The 18,023-nt window shown below is 39.1% G+C and overlaps 1 protein-coding gene across 3 annotated transcripts in view; it reads left to right on the plus strand.

Annotated features, from left to right (window-relative positions):
• The window catches only part of E2F3 (E2F transcription factor 3), a 41,962-nt gene extending 25,310 nt beyond the window's left edge, over nucleotides 1-16,652 (plus strand). For 2 of the 3 annotated variants that reach the window (XM_066189283.1, XM_066189279.1), the window contains exons 2-7: nucleotides 5,202-5,313; nucleotides 7,703-7,922; nucleotides 8,478-8,636; nucleotides 11,099-11,213; nucleotides 13,526-13,661; nucleotides 14,378-16,652. In XM_066189283.1, the coding sequence (XP_066045380.1) occupies nucleotides 5,202-5,313; nucleotides 7,703-7,922; nucleotides 8,478-8,636; nucleotides 11,099-11,213; nucleotides 13,526-13,661; nucleotides 14,378-14,643 (1,008 nt within the window). In that variant the 3' untranslated portion in view covers nucleotides 14,644-16,652. Of the gene's footprint in view, nucleotides 1-5,201; nucleotides 5,314-7,702; nucleotides 7,923-8,477; nucleotides 8,637-11,098; nucleotides 11,214-13,522; nucleotides 13,662-14,377 lie in introns of all 3 variants that reach the window. The other variant, XM_066189273.1, reaches the window with a different exon arrangement.
• Nucleotides 16,653-18,023: the final 1,371 nt, after the last annotated feature.

Genomic DNA, 18,023 nt, shown 5'->3' on the forward strand with positions numbered 1-18,023 from the left:
TGTAATACATTTGCTTTCTTCACTGCTGCTCCTGACCTCTGGAACAGCTTTCTAGAGTTTATGCCTCCAGAACCTCAGCTTTAAAATTGTATTTTTAAGTGACTGCTTAATTTAGAAAATGTGGAGGAAAGCCTGTGCAAAGCGTGTGGGAATTGGTAAAGAACCTATGCTATGGCTTCCGTGCTGCAGTCAAAATTTATCTGTGCTTACTGGAAAGGCTTGCATCCCCTCCCCAGTAAAATCAGCACTGTGGTGACATTACAGAAAAGCTGCCATTTTATCTGCCCCTAGCAATTGTAATATCTTCTAGAGACTACGCAAGGCTTAGTCATCATCCCTTGCTTAACTTGCCCATCTTACTCCTAGCTCTGAGACACCTACAGCTGAGCCCTAAGACACATTTCTCTGACTTGCTGCTTAATTCACTGTCAGCTATCACTTAATACAAACAATTTATTCCTTGCCATGCTTGGTTGTTTCCAGTCTTCCTGTTTTTCCAGCCCAGTCGACCAGAAACTGGTGTTTCTTTTCAGCTCCTCATCCCATTGTTTTTTGGAATAAGTTTTTATCTTCTGTCCCCATCTCAGCAGGCTTTGTCCCAGGTTACTTTTGTTCTCATTCTGAGGTCAACTTTTTTCCTTTTGTATTTAAATCAGACTGCTGCTCCTCAAATACACCGTGAGTGCCTGCTAGGGGAGCAGGGGATGTTGATAAGTCTCAGGTCCTCCAAGGAGATGGGAATGTGCAGAGCCTGGGGGGCCCAAGAGCTAGGACAGGAGTTTGAAGTGGAATTTGGTGCTTCACACTTGTAATGAAAATGTGCTGACTGCACTTTTCCAGATGACTTTAAATTTTGGGGTAGTAGAATATGCCCAGCTCAGATCATTCTTCCAGCAAGTTTTATGTGCTTGCTGAAGCCTAATGGGTGCAGCAATATTTCAGACAAAATATTTTCAGAAGGTAGCACAGGTAATGTAACTTTTATTAGGTCTGTCTCTTGCAAACAGTGCAACTAACTTTCATCCAGTAGTAAAGCTGAGAGACACATCTAGCAGGACAAATTTTAGTGTGCATAATTTGGCAAAGTTTTTCTCCATGATTTTGTCACTGGAAAGAATTAGAGAGTGTTTTACTGCTTCTTCCCTCAAACTTAAATATATAGTTCTCAGAGAAACTAAGGCTTTCGTTGGATATGCTGCAGTCCTCAAAAACTGGTGTCTGTCCCACCTGAGTGGGCACTGTGCTCTGCTGTCTTGGCAAAATCCTGTGCTAGCTCTTTCCTGATGCTTAGCACTTACTTGTCTGTTACAAGGTAACACTGAAATTTTTTCTTTATTTCTAACTGTTGCCAGTTTCTTTCCGGGAGCACTGACGTTGATTGCTGTGTGACCGGGAAGCTGCTCAAAGGTCAATCTGATGCCCCAACTGTCACGCTGAGAGCTTCTCAGCAGCTTCATCACCCACAAGAGATAACCCGGCAGAAAAATCATTTCTGTTTTGGAGTAGGACTAAGTTAGTGCTGGTAGGGACCTCTTGAATCAGCTGTCTGTGGGGGCTGATGAGGACATACCAATCAGGTGCTGCTTGCATCAGAAGAGCAGGGATGGAAGGAGGATGCAGAAGAGATGGTGTCAGCAACCTGATAGACCCAAATCGCCATGAAGTCAAACCAGCCCGTTAAAGGGAATGGACTATAATTTCCCATTTGTGTCTTTTCCACCCCTCTTTTCAATTAATTAATACTATACTTGCTCCTTTTCTTCTCTTCTATAAGCATAACCTGCCTTCAAACTCCTCTTGGAAGTTAATCCATGAGACTGAGTCTTGTAAAGTGAATTGCATGAGGTCCTGTGTACTTGAAAATACTTAGCTTATCCTAGGAGTTTTTAAACTATTTTCCTCTAGAGACAAGTGTTCTTATAAAATACATTCTTGTGAGTTTGCCTCTGATATTGATTGTGGTAGCTATCTGGGTTTCTTGTTTGTTTTTTTTTTTTTAAGGGATTGAAGCTAAAAGGTCAAACCTACATGGGACTCAAGATGCCACCAGTTTTTAGTGGTCTCCACTGAATAGTGGTCTATAGTTGTATCTATATCAGGGATTGCTCATAGTTTTGGAAGAGAAACTTGAGTTAAAACAGTTGATGCCACAATTTTTATGTCTTGACCAAGGTGCTAGGTAGGTAGATGTCTGGTTTAGCTTAATGGGATGCTTTCCTGTTACTTTTGTGTCTCTTGCTGGAATGTATCAGTTTGTGGCTTACCTGTCTCATAGTTCCATGTATTTTGTGTTCCTTTCACCGTCCCTCTAAAGAATCTGGCTTCCCCCTTCTTGGCCTCAGATTTCATGTTGCTGAGAAATTTTTTGTCCCTTTGCTTCCTATCTGTCCCTGTCATTTGGGATGCTTTGTGCTGGTGTGCTTTGGCTTGTTACTTCTTAGCAGGTCCCTCTTACCGTGTCAGATGGTTGTGCATGCTATGATCGATCAAGTAATGCGATAAGGACAAATAATACTAATTTGTATAAACAGTGCAAATAATGAATATAGTGCTGTAGCAAAAATGAGTGATGCAATCAAGATTTTTTTTTAAAAAGGCTCACTGATTCTGCTGATCACAGATCTTGAGATTTCTCAAGAGAAGTCAGATATCGGAAGGCACTATGAATAATTTTGGAGATGGGAGAGAAACTGTGAGTCACTGAGGATCTCTAGTGCAAACAAAACGGCTCTAGGAAATCTTTAGTCTGTAATTCATGAAAGAAGAAATTGAGAGAATACACCACTTCAGTCCTACATCTTGTCAATTATGAAGTTTGTAAAACAGGAAGGGGAAGGGAGCACTTGCTGAGTGACGTGTAACATCTGGCCTGAAATGAAACATTCTTCAGGGTTTCCTAAAATTGCCTGTCAGTAATCAGGGTCTTTTAAAGTCCACTAAAATATTTTACGCTATATATCTCTCAGGTTTCCTGTATGTTTTGTACCCTAAAAACCAGCTATCTTGTAGAGCTCTCTCTGCCATGTGGTATCTTTTTCACTAGCCCTACACTGTCTGTAGGTGCTCCGTGCTGGTGAGCCTGACAAGACTGTGTTGTTTGTACCACGCCCAGCACATGCAGGCAGGCTTTTGCTGCTCTGTGCAGCCAAAGGATGCTGTCTCTATTCTCTCTGATTATTTGAAGTTCACGGGAAAAAACTTATGTAAGTCTTTAACCACAAAAGCAGAGGCAAAATACTGTTGTTTGTGTCTTGCAAACAAGTTGAGACAAAAAGTTTTGGTGTATAATCCAAACCTAAGTTTCTCTTCTGATGGAGAGAGCTGCAAATCTTTGGATTTACGTCCTAAGCGTTGCCCCTCCTTCTCACACCTGGTTTTGAGATTCTCTTTTATCTTTAATTGTATCCCTTTGACCTACTCTTCCCACGCCCTGAATTGTTCCCTTTTCACCCCTCCTTCCTTTGCTCTTACAGTTTTCAGGGTGGAAAAACGCTTATATAAAAAAGTGTAAATGTATTTCTCCCTGTGGAATGGCTGTAATCTTAATTTAATCCAATTACATTGGCTAAACATATTAGCTGGATGCTTTTGTTAACACTTGACCTTTTAGAAATCTGTGTCCTTGGATTACAGAGCTGAAGGAAGCAGAGGTGTTTCACGCTATTAGAAGCTGCCACCGGTGGTCTGCTGGCAGTGTGGTGCCTGTGTTGGTTAGAAGGATTGCAGGTCAGCTTTGCCCTGTTGCCAGTGAATTTTATGCCCCTTCACACATAATGTGAAAAAGAGTGGCTTGAGTGCTCTGCACGTGCTGTTACACCATGGGCTTGCATGAGTTTCATATGCTTTAACTTGCCTTTTAATAAGTTTGAGGTTTGCAAGCAGAGTCCAACAGAAAGATGTTAGTTAGCTATCCATAAATAAATGCATATAAATTAATTTTTTTAGAGCCTTCTTTTGGTCACAGACCCAACGTAAAGTGCATAAGACAAATCCACAATCCAGAAATACCTGTCTACAACTCCATAGCAGAATATATTGTTTTGTCTTGGTTCACTGAGGAGCGAGACATTACCCAGCCCTGTGGGGTGAATCTTAAAAAACAAGCAAATAATGTACTCTGAGTTACTCTATCTAACTGAATAAACAACATTCTTCAGAAACGGTTATTTGTCTAAACTTGATTAGACATAAACCTTCTTTTTCCTGTGTCATCCAGGTAATGTGCTTTCTATTGTTAGGATAACAAGTATCCCCAGATTTAATTTCAGTAACCTGAGTGGCAGGGAAGGGTATAGAATTGTTTCCAAAGATAGTATATTGTGTTTCTGTCTAGGAACAGAATTCATATTGGTGGTGGTTTTCATTGCACTTTGTCTGTGTGTTGCGAAGTTTAAGGGTTTCATTCACTGTTTTCATTATTCAAGATGTACACAGCTTTCCTTTGAGCTGAATGTAATATTTAGCTGATTTTCAGGTATGGTCTAATGCTACTTTTGCTCCACCTTACTTTTATTTAGGCAGCCCATGTGGTAGTAAATGTGAAATAAATGCGGTGGTTGTGCTTTCAGTGAGGACAAATTTTTGAGAGGCAGAGGGAGGAGAAGACTTGTCCAGGGCTGCTCTTGGTGTCGTGTCATGTATTTCACTGATGGGAAATTCATAGTAGTGGAAATTTTTGGTCTCCTTCAAAGCCATACTCTCAGATAGTGAAGGGAAGAATATAACTTGCAGTAGCACTACTTTTGCACAAACTTAGATGGATATAAAGAGGTTTTCACTGGAAATGTAGCTTTGTTGGTTCATACATGTGGGTGCCTGACAGGCTTTGTTTTTCGTAAATGAAATGTTCTCAACTGAAGTAAGAGCCAAAATCTTTCATACCTATTCAAGAAGGTCCAGACTGGACTGAAATATACCATGCAATTGTCACTCAGCTTTTCAAATCTAGAAAAAATTGCTGAATTTTCAAATAAAAACCTCATAAGCCTAGCCTTTGAGTGACATATTTAAATCTGCCTTAGGATTCCAGTAAATATTTGGATTCCGTTGTGATGCATATGGGCTGTGAACCCGTACTGAAACCTTGCTGTGAAAAGTTCACCGCTCTCTGCCTTTCCTATAGTCCCAACACTGTGTTTGATAAAGTGAAATATACTTCTTAGCAATCCATCAATTAAAAAAAAAATCTTTTTTTTTAACAGGCAAAACGAAGGCTGGAGCTTGGAGAAAGTGGCCACCAGTATCTTGCAGAAGGACTAAAGACTCCAAAGGGGAAAGGAAGAGCTGCAACAAGAAGTCCAGATAGTCCAAAAAGTAAGGGAACTTGTAACATGCTATCATCAGTCTGCATCACCTACCCTAGAGTGTGTTTATTGCTGTCCTTACCTAGATATGTATGCAACAAACTCAATCCCCCAGCTGGGCAATGCACAGCAGGTTTGCAGCATGTGTGGGTTGCTGCAGAGCTGCTAAGAGGTTGCAGAGGCTCCTGGCTGCCAAGTGTGTCCCTCTGCCTGCTGGGCAGCCTTCATTTCCTCTGCCCTGGGCCTCCCCTTCAGCCAAGGACATGATGCTGGGATGCTTAGAGAGGTGGATGCTGAGGAGTGAAGGTGGCATGATGGGATCGAATGCACAGTTGTTAGACAGGGTTATCAGGCCAGCCTCCTTCTTTGCTGCTGGAGTTACAGCAGCTGGCTGCCAGGCTTCTTTCCCTGGGCAGGGATTTGCAAAGACTGCTAGCTATGCCTCAGCAGTGCTGCACAATAAATGCTCTTTGTGGCATCCGAGCTGCCTTCAGTCCCTGTAGTGTGACTCCGGATACTGCCACTGCCTAGTTGCTCTAAGTACTAATTTTTGCACATCTGCATTGCCTTGGGCAGTGGACTTCTTGCACCAGAAGCTGGGGGCTGTAGCCTTGCTGTCTTGTTTGTGGGGTTTCAGCAGGAGAGTTAGGCTGGCAGAGGGAGCCAGATGGGGCAAGGAGAGGACTGGGGCAGCAGTGGTACTGATGTCAGAGCAAGAGATGCCAAGGAGTCCTTCCTCACCAGTCTGCTGGTTTCTGTTGAGGGAGATAGGAAAACTGAAATTAGTTGAAGATACAAACTTAAAGCATAGGAGTTAAACAACCAGAGTTGATTTAATTGAACTGAACTTCATTAAGCTAAATGAAGCCTATTTTAAATTCAAGTGGATTCTGTAGAAATTCAGTACTGTTTGATGCATAGGATGCTGCTGCAGCATTTGGTGCATGATGTGGAGCACAGGCCATTTTAGGTGGGAGTCCAGTCACTTCTTACTGTTATCACTCTGATCTTACTCTTTTCTAAACCCCAAACAAAATCCAGACAAACCAACCACCCTTGCTCTAAATCCACAAGGTCATGTTAGTGATGTGAATGAGATTTGGGCGAGATGTTGGAAAGCAATTCTTTCCTCACAGGGTGGTGAGGCACTGGAACAGGTTGCCCAGAGAAGCTGTGGATGCCTCATTCCTGGAAGTGTTTCAAGGCCAGGTTGGATGGGGCTCTGAGCAATCTGGTCTAGTGGGAGGTGTCCCTATCCGTGGCAGGAAGGGTGGAACTAGATGATCTCTACTTCCAACCCAAGCCTTTCTATGAATATTCTTCCATATCCCAGAGAAGACAAGCCCTGAATCTACCCAAAAAAATACAGCTAGCTGGTTCTCTTTGCAAAGATGCAACGTCTTGGTTTTCATGGAAAAGCCATTGCATTCTTCAAAATATTTCAGGGTAATCTAAAGGTTCGCTCGTAGGTGAAGTTTTGACTGACTTCTGCAGTTTAATGTATGACCTGACCCTTGAAAACAAGGAAAGGACCACCAAATCAGCCCAAGTTCCATGCTGCATAATACTGGAAGCAAATGATGGGTTTGAGATGTACCAGCCCAGCAGACTTGTAATAATGTCCGGCTCATTTCCCTTGACAGAAAGGCCTTGAACATTTAGAATTAGAAGTCATTCTGATCCAAGTATTTAAACTTTTAAAAGCCCTCTGTTAAGTATACAGATGCTGCATTTGTGCATGGAAACCATGAATTGATTCAAGCCATTTGCTGACTTCTCATTTAGAAGATATGGATACTCACCCCCAGTTTGAGCATTGCCTGGTTATAGAGCAATGATGATTATAAATTGTATTTTACATCAATCTCCTCTAATTCACTTGAGTTTTCTCAAGCTGTGGAGTCTGGCACTGGTGGAATCTGTCGTTGTGTTCACCCACTGAAGTACACCTAAGTCCTGCTTAATTGCATATGAAACACTTATCTCACATGAGGGGGAAATCAAACCCTGATGAAAGCTGGCTATCAGTCTGATGAAGGAGAGTCACAGGGGATTTTTTGGGTTTGCTGCCAGGATAAACAGGTACTAAAAATACTATTATGAATTCACATAGTAAAAGCCTAAGCAGAATATTGCTATATGTATCTGTCAGACTACTGGAAATATTTGCATTTTAAAAAAGGTATATATTTGCTCATGTACCTGTGACTTTTGGAAAAGTACATCTTGAAATACAAATATGTAGTGGTAAGTTGTGTCTTAATGCAGGCATGTGAGAGGTTTCTTTAGTAAAAATGAAAGAAGTAACTGTAATATATATAATTTCATTTTTGATTGCTGCTTTTGGGACCAAAATGAGAAAAAACTGATTTATCTTTCTTTTTTCTTTTCCTTCCAAGCTCCAAAATCTCCTTCAGAAAAGACTCGGTATGATACATCCCTTGGCCTTCTTACAAAGAAGTTCATTCAGTTGCTGAGCCAATCTCCTGATGGGGTCCTAGATTTGAACAGAGCAGCAGAGGTCCTCAAGGTGCAAAAAAGGAGGATTTATGATATCACCAATGTACTGGAAGGCATCCATCTCATTAAGAAAAAATCCAAAAACAACATTCAGTGGATGTAAGTATTCATTATCCTTTTCCATCCCTGCTGGCTGATTTCACTAGCACAGGGCAGCAGTGTTTTTCTTTTCCCACCTTTCATTTTATCACTTTGCTCCAAGCAATCATCCAAAATGCCTTCCAACAGGCGAAAAGTCCTATTTTTCTGTTAAGAAAAGTTTACAAAAAGCATTTGTCAGGGAAATTAGAAACCAGCATTTTGTTTGAAAACTGGATTAATTGATTTACTTCTGCATGTGGAGTAAGTTTTAGGTATGTGTCTCTACGTACTGCCTCCCTTGGGTTTTTTTAAGCCGTGGTTAGAAACAAGATTTTGGAAGTAGTTAGAAATATTCAACTCTTACATCTCGATGGCAGTTCCAAAATGTGTTGTTGTGATAAAAAGGTGCTTTTTCTGGAAAGCGTAGTTTAGGTTGAGTCCCTAGGGGTAGGTTTAGGGAGAAAGGACTAAGAGCTTGATCTCCAGTGTAAAATCCTGTCTCTCCCCTTTACCGTGGTGTAGGGTCAGATTTTACAGAATCTGCCCGGGTGTCTTCCTTCTCTGTGTCTGCAGGGGCTGCAGCCTGTCAGAGGATGGAGGGATGCTGGCGCAGCGCCAGGGCCTCACCAAGGAGGTGACCGAACTGACTCAGGAAGAGAAGAAACTGGATGAGCTAATCCAAAGCTGCACCCTGGACCTCAAGCTGCTAACGGAGGACTCAGAGAATCAGAGATATCCTTTTTCCCAAAACCTCAAAGGTGCTCAGCCTCCTTGCTGTGCCCTGTAATACTGGGAGACTTCCTCTATGTGGTGTCATAGAAAGAAAGCATCAGGAGCTTCAAGAAGTTGAAAAGGTTTTAATGTGGTTTGATATAAAAGCTGCTTAAGCAGTTTGAACCTGCAATGCTTCTGGAATGTGAAAGGACAAAGCAGAAAAGGTGATACATGAAGGAGACTGTTAACATTTGTGTTCACATAGAGTAGAACCAAGAACCTTTACTGATTAATGAGTGACGATATCCAATAGCCCTGTGTTTTTTTCAAGCCTAGAGCAAACCACAGTTTTATGTGTTCAGAAATTATAAAGGCATGAAGAGAAAGTCTGATAAGGTAACAGACTTGTTTAGTCATTACTTTTTTGATTTATTTCACTTTAAAGTGATATGTATATAAATTACAGGCACAAAGAGGAAAATAAAAATTGGGATTTGGTTTAATCTGAAACTTGCAACAAAGTTTCGGATTACTTTGGTTAGAGAATCTATAATAAAATATAGATAAAACTTTTATGAGCTCTCAAAATACCTTAGGCTAAATTATTTAATATAATAGCAATACTAAATTGCATAAGGTTCACATGACTTATTTTGGCTGTTAATACCCTTTGTGAATAACCAGTAGTCATTTTTCTTAGATTTCCCACCTATTAGCAACACAAGAAAGCATTTTATTAAATGCTAATGTGAAAATTCATTTTTATATATAATACGTAGTGTTTAAATAGCATCTAATAAAGTGGATTAATTCCCTATTCTGAAGGACAGGAAATAACTGTGGGAGTACCAGTAAAATGTACTTGAACTACATGAACTGTGTTGTCTTTTGACAGGATTTCATAGACAATTTGATGTAACCAAAGATCACCAAGAGGCATGGGGAGTAGGATAAACACTGCCTTCAACTAAGAGCATAATCTGTGAAGAGACATAAGCAAGACATAACTAAATATGACAATTCTCGATTTTTGTAGCACTGAATCCTGTGGGGACAAACTCTGCCTTTGCAAACCTTACTTAACACGTGGTAAAAGCCTTGATAGAAGCCATTGGGTCACTTAGCCTCTTGACCCGTTTGATCCAAGATAGATGCAAGATATATTGGAACTTGGGCTGTCTGTCTTGCTGTACTGCTCAGTAACAGCACACATTCACGCCACCAAAAAGTATAGTAAGTCAGGCTTTTTATTTCTCTGGCATAAACATTATGCCAGGTACCTCACAGATGACAAAACTAAAGAGCTGGAACTGTATGCATGTGATCATGACCATTTCACAGTTCCTTTCACAGCCAAAAGCACTTTGACACCTCAGTGTCAAACATGGATCAGTATGTGAGTCTTCACCATGTAGTAGCCCCCAAAACATGGCATTTTGACAAATACATGTTGAACAGCAAAATATTCATGTAAAAAATATGTGCTTATGCAGAAATTGACATTCTGCACTCTAGAGGTTTAAAGTAGCTGCTTAAAGAGGCTTTAAAAATAATTTTATGTGATATAAATTGACATGTAAATATGTGAATGTTGCATAAATGTTTATATATATATATTATGTATCTTATATATGTTCTGTGTATTATATATTAATGTTGGCAAAGCCCCTCAAGTTTAAACTGAAATTAGGTTCTCTTCAGCTGATAGAGGACTCCAGGGAGACCATATAGCACCTTCCAGTACCTAAAGGGGCCCTGTGGGAGAGCTGGAGTTTTTATAAGGACATGTAGTGACAGAACAAGGGGAAATGGCTTTAAACTGGAAGAAGGTGGGTTTAGATGAAGTATTAGACAGAAGTTCTTTACTGAGAGGATGGTGAGGCACAGAAACAGGTTTCCCAGAGAAGCTATGGATGCCCCATCCCTAGAATTGCTCCAGGCTGGGTTGGATGGGGCTTTGAGCAACCTGGTCTAGTGAAAGGTGTCCCTGCCCATGTCAGAGGGGTTGGAACTAAATGAAATGATCTTTTAAGGTCCTTTCCAGTCCAAAGATATTCTGTGATTCAATGACACTGTGTATGCACTTCTATAGCATGCATCTATAAATTCCTATACACATTTTCAGTGACTTTTCAGCTCTCACCATTTTGAGAGCAAGTGCATAAAATTTTTTGCTTCATGGAGTCTGTGAATAATATCAGGTTGTTGAACATTAGCTTAGGTAGTTTCCCACATATGGAGTAGGAGAGAAGTACTCAGCACAGCAAAATTCCTTTTGTTCACGGAGTGGTGTCCCCAGCTGTTACATCAAAGGGAAGTTCTCACAGGCCTTTGTGGCAATCACAGTGTAGAGAACAGGAAACCTTGGGCTAAGAGCTGTGTTGCATGAGAAAATGGAAAAATAATTCAAAGACTTCTGCCTCTTCAAATAGTCTGAGTGAATGGTAACCTGGGATGGAAAATTCCTTAACCTTGATTACATTAGCTTATGTGACGTATCAAGACATTCGAAAAATTAGTGGCCTTAAAGACCAAACTGTTATAGTTGTGAAAGCTCCTCCAGAAACAAGACTTGAAGTGCCTGACCGAGTGGAGGTAAGGAGAACCTGGCATTTTCTGCCAGGTTATGTATAATTTTTCTACAGATGCAGTGTCTCCTGAGCCTTACTGTGATATGTGCCCAGGTACACAGTCCTAGATTCTTACAAATTTTAGGGATGTTTCAGTAGAAAAAGGAAGAGGAAACTTTAAAAATCTGTTTACACAGAACAATGGTTATTTGTTCCTTTTCACTCACTTTCAGATTTCTTCAGAGTAATCCACACTATTTACAGATATTTTGTTTTGCTATGCTCTATGTAAAGAAAAACTCTCTTTTCACAATTGAAATTTCCTTGGTTTGTAGCAATGTAAAATCTTTCACAAGAAATTCAGCTTTCTTATTTTTGCTAAAAAGCCAATGGATAATTCAGTGCCATAAGTATCTTGACGACTCATATAACTGATATCCTAGTTTATTGAAACATCTTTTCATGTAGGAATGTATTTTCTAAAGCATTGCAGTTATTGTAGAAATTTGTGTTTTACTTCTAGAGCACATTCTTGCCCTTCCTCCTTTCATCATCATCTTTGCTTCGTTGGCACTTACTTTATTTCTCACTTGTGAAGAGAGACCCAAGTATGTTGGGCAAATGGGAATAATTGACAGGAACTGGATTAGAGATTCAAAAAATGTACCTGATTTCTTCACTCAAACAGCAACTAGAGATGGGGCTAATGCCACAAACACTGCTAATGTTTTGTTCATACCTGTGCATTAATCCTTCATCCCTATACTGGGCCAGTGAGCTCAGCCATACCTGCTGCCCTGTGGGCAGGAACAGACTCTGGATTCCTTGTCACTATTTTTTTTCCCCTAAGATTGTTCTTTGCTTGCATAGACCCATTATGGTTTCCATCCTTCTTGTTTTCTTTTCTTTGCCTTTGTCCTTACTTTCCCCTTTGAACCTTGTTGCAGGTTTTGGCAGGAAGAATAAATCATTTTGCTGCAAAAGGGTATCTTTTATCAGTATTCATAAATATATACTGTTATGGTTGTTTGCTTTCCTGTTTTTCCCCTGGGCATTATGCTTTGATTTTTTAATTCAGTGAAATCAGGCAGGCAGAGAGAGATGCACACAGTCATTAAAATTAGTGCTTAGACCTCCCTTATCCTCTATACCCACCTTATTTAATTTTCAGCTTCAGGCAGTAAGGTCCTATTTCTTTCTGTCACATGCAATTGCATTTCAGTGGGCTTTTTTTGCATACCTCAGTCACTCAATAGTACCTTCCTTCTTCAACTCCTGCTCTTCCCATCTCCTTTTTTTTTTCTAATTATCTGTAGCATTGCCCTAAGTACTCTTCACTGTTTTCCCTGACAAACCCCATTCAGTTTCTGTTCTCTGTATTTGTAAATGCTGTCTATTATGTTACATAACTGTCAGAACCCAAATAATAAGAGGAACATTTTGTCAAAGGGCACAAAAGGAAATACTTTAAACAAGTCTGCAAAGAGGTACCTAATGCCTATATTTATGCTTTTTAGAATAAAAACTACTGATGCAATGCAGCGGCAGCAAGTTTATTTATAACCAGAATAATTTATGATTTTCCATCATAACGCAAAGAGCAGCTTTGCAGGTTTTTTGTGCCTGGGTCGTGTTGCTTTATTTCATCAGTGTGTGAAGCTTAGGAAAAATGTAACTTCTTGCAACAAATTAGCAGTTCCTATTCAGAACCACCGTCAAAATCACTGCCTTGAGGGGGCAGAAGGACTTACATAAGTAGTTTGGGTGAAGAAAACAGTGTCTAGTTTGGTGTTTTTTTGTTATTTGGAAATGTTGCCTGATAAATAGGTGAACTTACATATGGATATTTGAGTTCAGTTGAGGAGGTGCTGAAGCCTTTTGGGAGAGTGGGGAAGATGTTTTGGCATCTTTTTAAAGCAGAAACATTTATACAAATGTATCCAATATTATTGTTATGAATAATAATAAAACCTGTGACTTGCATCCCACAATTCCATTCCATCAGAATGCTCCAGGCTATTGTGATTATAAGAAAATGTTGGGAGTTTAATCCTTTATGCCGCCCTTCTTATGATATGACACACAAAAATGGTGGGATTTTGAGATTTGTGCACTACAGTGGGAAAAGTTTTTATCATCTAGTCTGCAAGGTACATCAGCCAAACCTTTCATGCCTTGGGAAAAAAAAAAAAAAAAGGCTTGGTGTTCTTTTCAGGATCTTTTGATTAGTAAAACTGCATTCAAACACTCACAACCTAGTAAGAATTTACTCAGTGTCATCAAAGTTCTGTTGTGTTCATTGGTGTAACGCCATTCTGCTGTTTGTTTTATTAGCAGAGTGCATTGATACATTTATCTAGTACTCAAGGACCCATTGAGGTTTATCTGTGCCCAGAGGAAAGCGATGCCCTCAGTCCAATGAAAACCTATAGTCAGGACCACAATGGAAATATTTCCAAAACCATTTCCAAAGGTAAAATTATTTCTTTGCAATACTAATGGCCTTTCTTTAAGCTCGCATTCAAGGTTTCAGTTTGAACTTTGGATTTCCAGCTCTTTTTCTTTGGCTTTATGTTCCTAAGAAGTGAAAAGCTAAGGTATCAATTTTTCACTATGTACTTCTGGTTTATGTAGCCGGGAATGAGTTTCCCTTTGCATCATTTATTTAAAGTAAGTTTCCTCTATGCATATTGTATGTAATCAAAGTGTTTGTAATACTGAAGAAAGAAACCGTTTTGTTGTTTTAAGTTTTCAGATGAGACAGTAGCAGTAAAGATTCATCTCAACACAAGAGGCAGAAATCTCTGTGTATGGGTATATGTGAAGCTACATTACTTCACTGATGACATCTGGTACCTAGAAAATTCTCAGTTTTGACTGTGGTCTCCACTGAAAAATGGGCATCTCACTAAGTTTTATTTATTTCCCCCTCTAGCTGTTTAAATCTTGTAAGATAACTTCTTAGTAGAAAAGTCAGAGATGATTGCAACATGACCATTTTTGAGAAGCCCTTTGTAACAAAAGCCCTTGTATCAAAAACAAGCTAGAAATTATATGGAGGCCATTTTCTTATTGTTGAAATGATTTGTGAAAGGCCATTTATGCAGTGGTTACTTTGATGTGTGTCTGATATTTCTACTGAGATTAAATGTGGCGTCTTTTATTTTTTTTCTCTCCCTCCTGTCACAGAAGTGGCTTCTGCTAACTCAGGACAAGGTGACTGCTCAGTAAATATGGCAACAATCTCTCCACTGGCTTCTCCCACCAACCTTCTACAGCAGACCGAGGACCAAATTCCCTCAAACTTTGAAGGACCATTTGTGAATTTGCTGCCTCCTCTGCTTCAGGAAGATTATTTGCTGAGCCTTGGGGATGAAGAAGGCATCAGTGACCTCTTTGATGCTTACGATTTAGAAAAACTTCCTTCACTGATGGATGAATTTATATACAGCTGATTGTCTTAAGTGCTGTCCATATCTAAACTATGTTTTTAATGGAATCAAAAAACCTGCCGTCTTTCAGAGTTGTCCTCTACTTACCATAAAATAGCATTATTGAATAAACTAGGCTCCTGAACAGTGCTGATATTTTAATTGAATACTCCCCGTAATACTATAAGAAACAAGGGAAGGCTTTTACAGCAGAACCTTCTCCTTGACCCCAAGCTCCAGTGCCTTGCGAGTCAGCAGGTGCAAGCAGGTGACCATAGATGTTTTGTCTTCACACTCCCCCAGTCTCTGCTTACCGTGACAAGTGGGCTTATGGAGAAGGGCTTCATGAACTGCTTTAGTCCTAAATAACAATTTTGTAATAGTATTTCAGGTCGTGCCTTCTGCAGAGAATGCATGTCTTTTGAGTGTCACAACATGGATTGTACATGCAGTGAACGTTAATATGAAGTAATGCAAAAGAGTGGAATGGGATTCTTCAGCTACTTGTGGGAATGTTTAAATTGCTGTCATAATGCTCATTTTGAGCTGTCTATATGTCTCATTATGAGGTCAAATACTTATGTCCTTAAAAGCTTTTAATGAAAAGGAAATACACTGTAAATGTGGTGTATATTGCAGATATTGAAAAGTATAAAGTTCTGCCACTTCTCGTAGTAATTGCAGATTTTTAAAAATGCTTGTGTGTGTGTGTGTGTGTGAAAGTAGTTTTTGTTGGTTGTTTTTTTTAAACTAGAACGAAGATGCACAGTTCAATTTTACTGCCCCCAGTGTGCATTAGAACTGGTACAAGAATTTTTGTGGTACTAAGTGGGGCTTCATGTTAAGTGCCTACTAGAGATGCACTGTGGGTTTTTCCCTCTATGGAAAACACTTTTGCCAAGCTTTGTTTGTTCAATATATCATATTTATCTCAGTGGGTTAGCTTCCTCTGCTTACAGCTTTTTATAATTCTCTTCGCCAGCAAAATGGAACTAATTTTTTTCCAAAGTACATAACTGTAAGTACCGCATCAACTGAATTGCATTTATTTTTTGAAGATCTTTGCTAGTATAGTATAGTACCAATATTTATTTTTTGAACGTCAGAGGAATTCTAAGAAGTCTTAAATAATTTTTTTTTCTTGAGTGTAAAATATTTTGCCATGGGCTAAATTAATGTAATGTTGATTAGATGATGCCCATATAATCTTTTTGTTTGCATTACTGTTGTGCTTATCTGACATACTCAGAAAATTAGTACTATTTGTACTGTAGTAGAATATTATGTATGCAGGTTTTCTGGTACCATTGAGTTGCTGCTATGAAAGCTCACACACGAAAAGGCAAGAAGTCACAGTACTAATAAGGAAACTGTATGACTGTGTGGGTTTTGGAATATAACAAATGTATAAAGGGCAACACATAAAGAACTGTTAAACAGTGTTAAGTGTGTGTTTATATGTACAAATGTTTGCATAGATCATTCAGCAGTTGTATTTAATTTGATATATGTTCTCAACTCACACTTTAGTTATCTAGCAGTTTTGTACAATAGAATTAATTTGTAAACACTGCCAGAATATTTTCTATCTGGTTTGTAATTTTTTAAGAGTTTTTTTAGATGTGGATCTGTAAATAAAATTGTAGTATTTAAAGTTTTTGTCTTGTGGAAGAGGAAAGTAAAAGTTGTGTGAGCATGAAGTTTTGCAAGACAAAGGGGCACTTTTGTGAGGGAAGAGAAAATGAAGACTAACGCAGACCATCTTTTTTTTGTACAAGTAAAACACCTGTCCCAATGTGTGTGGGCAAAATACTAATCTAACTTAGCTTTGCATTGTATGCTAGTTTAAAAAAAAAACACAAAACAAACCTCTGTAAAATACTGTAAAAAAAAGGAAAAAAACAACAAAAAAAGCTTTTATGGTGAGTTTTGTAAATAGATTTATTAAAGGCTGACATGTTCTCTAGCTGTGATCTTACCACTTCAAATGGATGTAATTTGAATAAATTTTGTATGGTAATGAATCAATAAAAATGAAATTTTTTAAAGACTTTAGATTTGTATACATCTATTTAATTTTTTTTTACTCTTGGTGCCTGTCATACTGTTTCTTGAAACCTGTTACTGTTCTTGTTATTAGTGCAAACACTCATTTGACACTGGATAGTTTCAATCCCCTTTTTTTATGATGCCAACAATAAGTTCAGTGGGGTTTTTTAAGCCAGAGTGAAACAAGAATAAAAGACACATGTTAAGAGACACAGCAGGTGATCCAGAGGTTGCGACAATACAGGTTTATTTTTATTTATTCCCTCTCATCTCATATGAATTAGGAACAGACTTCTTGCAAGCTTCATAGAAATGGTGTTATTGTAGGATTAAATCACATGAAAGCCGTTGTTGAAGATCTGCTTAACCTGCCTACTGATAATTCTCCAGAATTTCCTAAAAGTAACATTGGAAAGAAGTTGTGTTTTCTTGAGTCACTTCTAACAGTCCCTTGTGCCAGACTGATCTTTACAAACTTTTACTTCTTTTCTGGTATTGGTGCTGCACCTTTCTAGAAACGCGGCCATCCATCAACTGCCAAAAAAGGGGAAAAAAATCACAATAATAAAATCACAGTAATATGGTTGATTGCTTAAATGCTGTACCTCTGAGAAGTCATTTGTGTCTTGTCAACTTCCTGCACACTAGGAGAAGGCTATTGCTTTCTCTGTGCACCTGTACATATTCAAACATCTGCACACAGCAGTACTGAAAAGAAGATTACAGAGGTTCTCTCTATATTCTTGATAAATAATAAAGGAGGGCTAGATAGGTGTGTTCTCTGATCTCCCTTCGAAGCAGAGGTGGCAATAAATATCTGCTGTACCTCCCTGGCCTGTTCTCAGTTTCTCTATTCTCCAGTTACCATAAGCACTTTTTTTATTGGCCCCTAGAATCTGCTACTGGTTACTAGTTTTCATGTCATTTTCCCCTCTCCTTCCTTGTGCTTTCTGTATCTGTTTTGCAAACTTGGGATGTGCTGAGGTGCAGGATAAAAAAAGTCAGCCAGTAAAAATACTTAATCCTGCTCCTCCAGGCTAGCGTGGGGTACCTGAACATTATTCAGTGTACAAGTATTAGTTCCAGGGAGGTTTTATTGGGGCCTTTATGTGCTGCATTCCTTGGCTGCCAGCAGACGGAAAAGGTTTTGGAAAAGTCTGTCAACATGGCCTGAATGATAGGCAACTATTTATGCCTTTACACACAGGATAAGAGTTTGAAGAAAAAAAAAAAAAAAAAAAAAAAAAAGGGAGGTTCATGCTCTTGAACCTACAGTAAGAACTCATCCACCTACAAATGACAAGAAACAGTCACTATATTCCTTTTGACTTATACCTGAAAGAATAAATTGTACC

This window comes from Chamaea fasciata, unplaced genomic scaffold (genome assembly GCF_029207755.1).
Source record: "Chamaea fasciata isolate MVZ Bird 193981 ecotype frontalis unplaced genomic scaffold, bChaFas1.0.hap1 SCAF_1, whole genome shotgun sequence".
NCBI classification, from domain to species: Eukaryota; Metazoa; Chordata; class Aves; order Passeriformes; family Sylviidae; genus Chamaea; species Chamaea fasciata.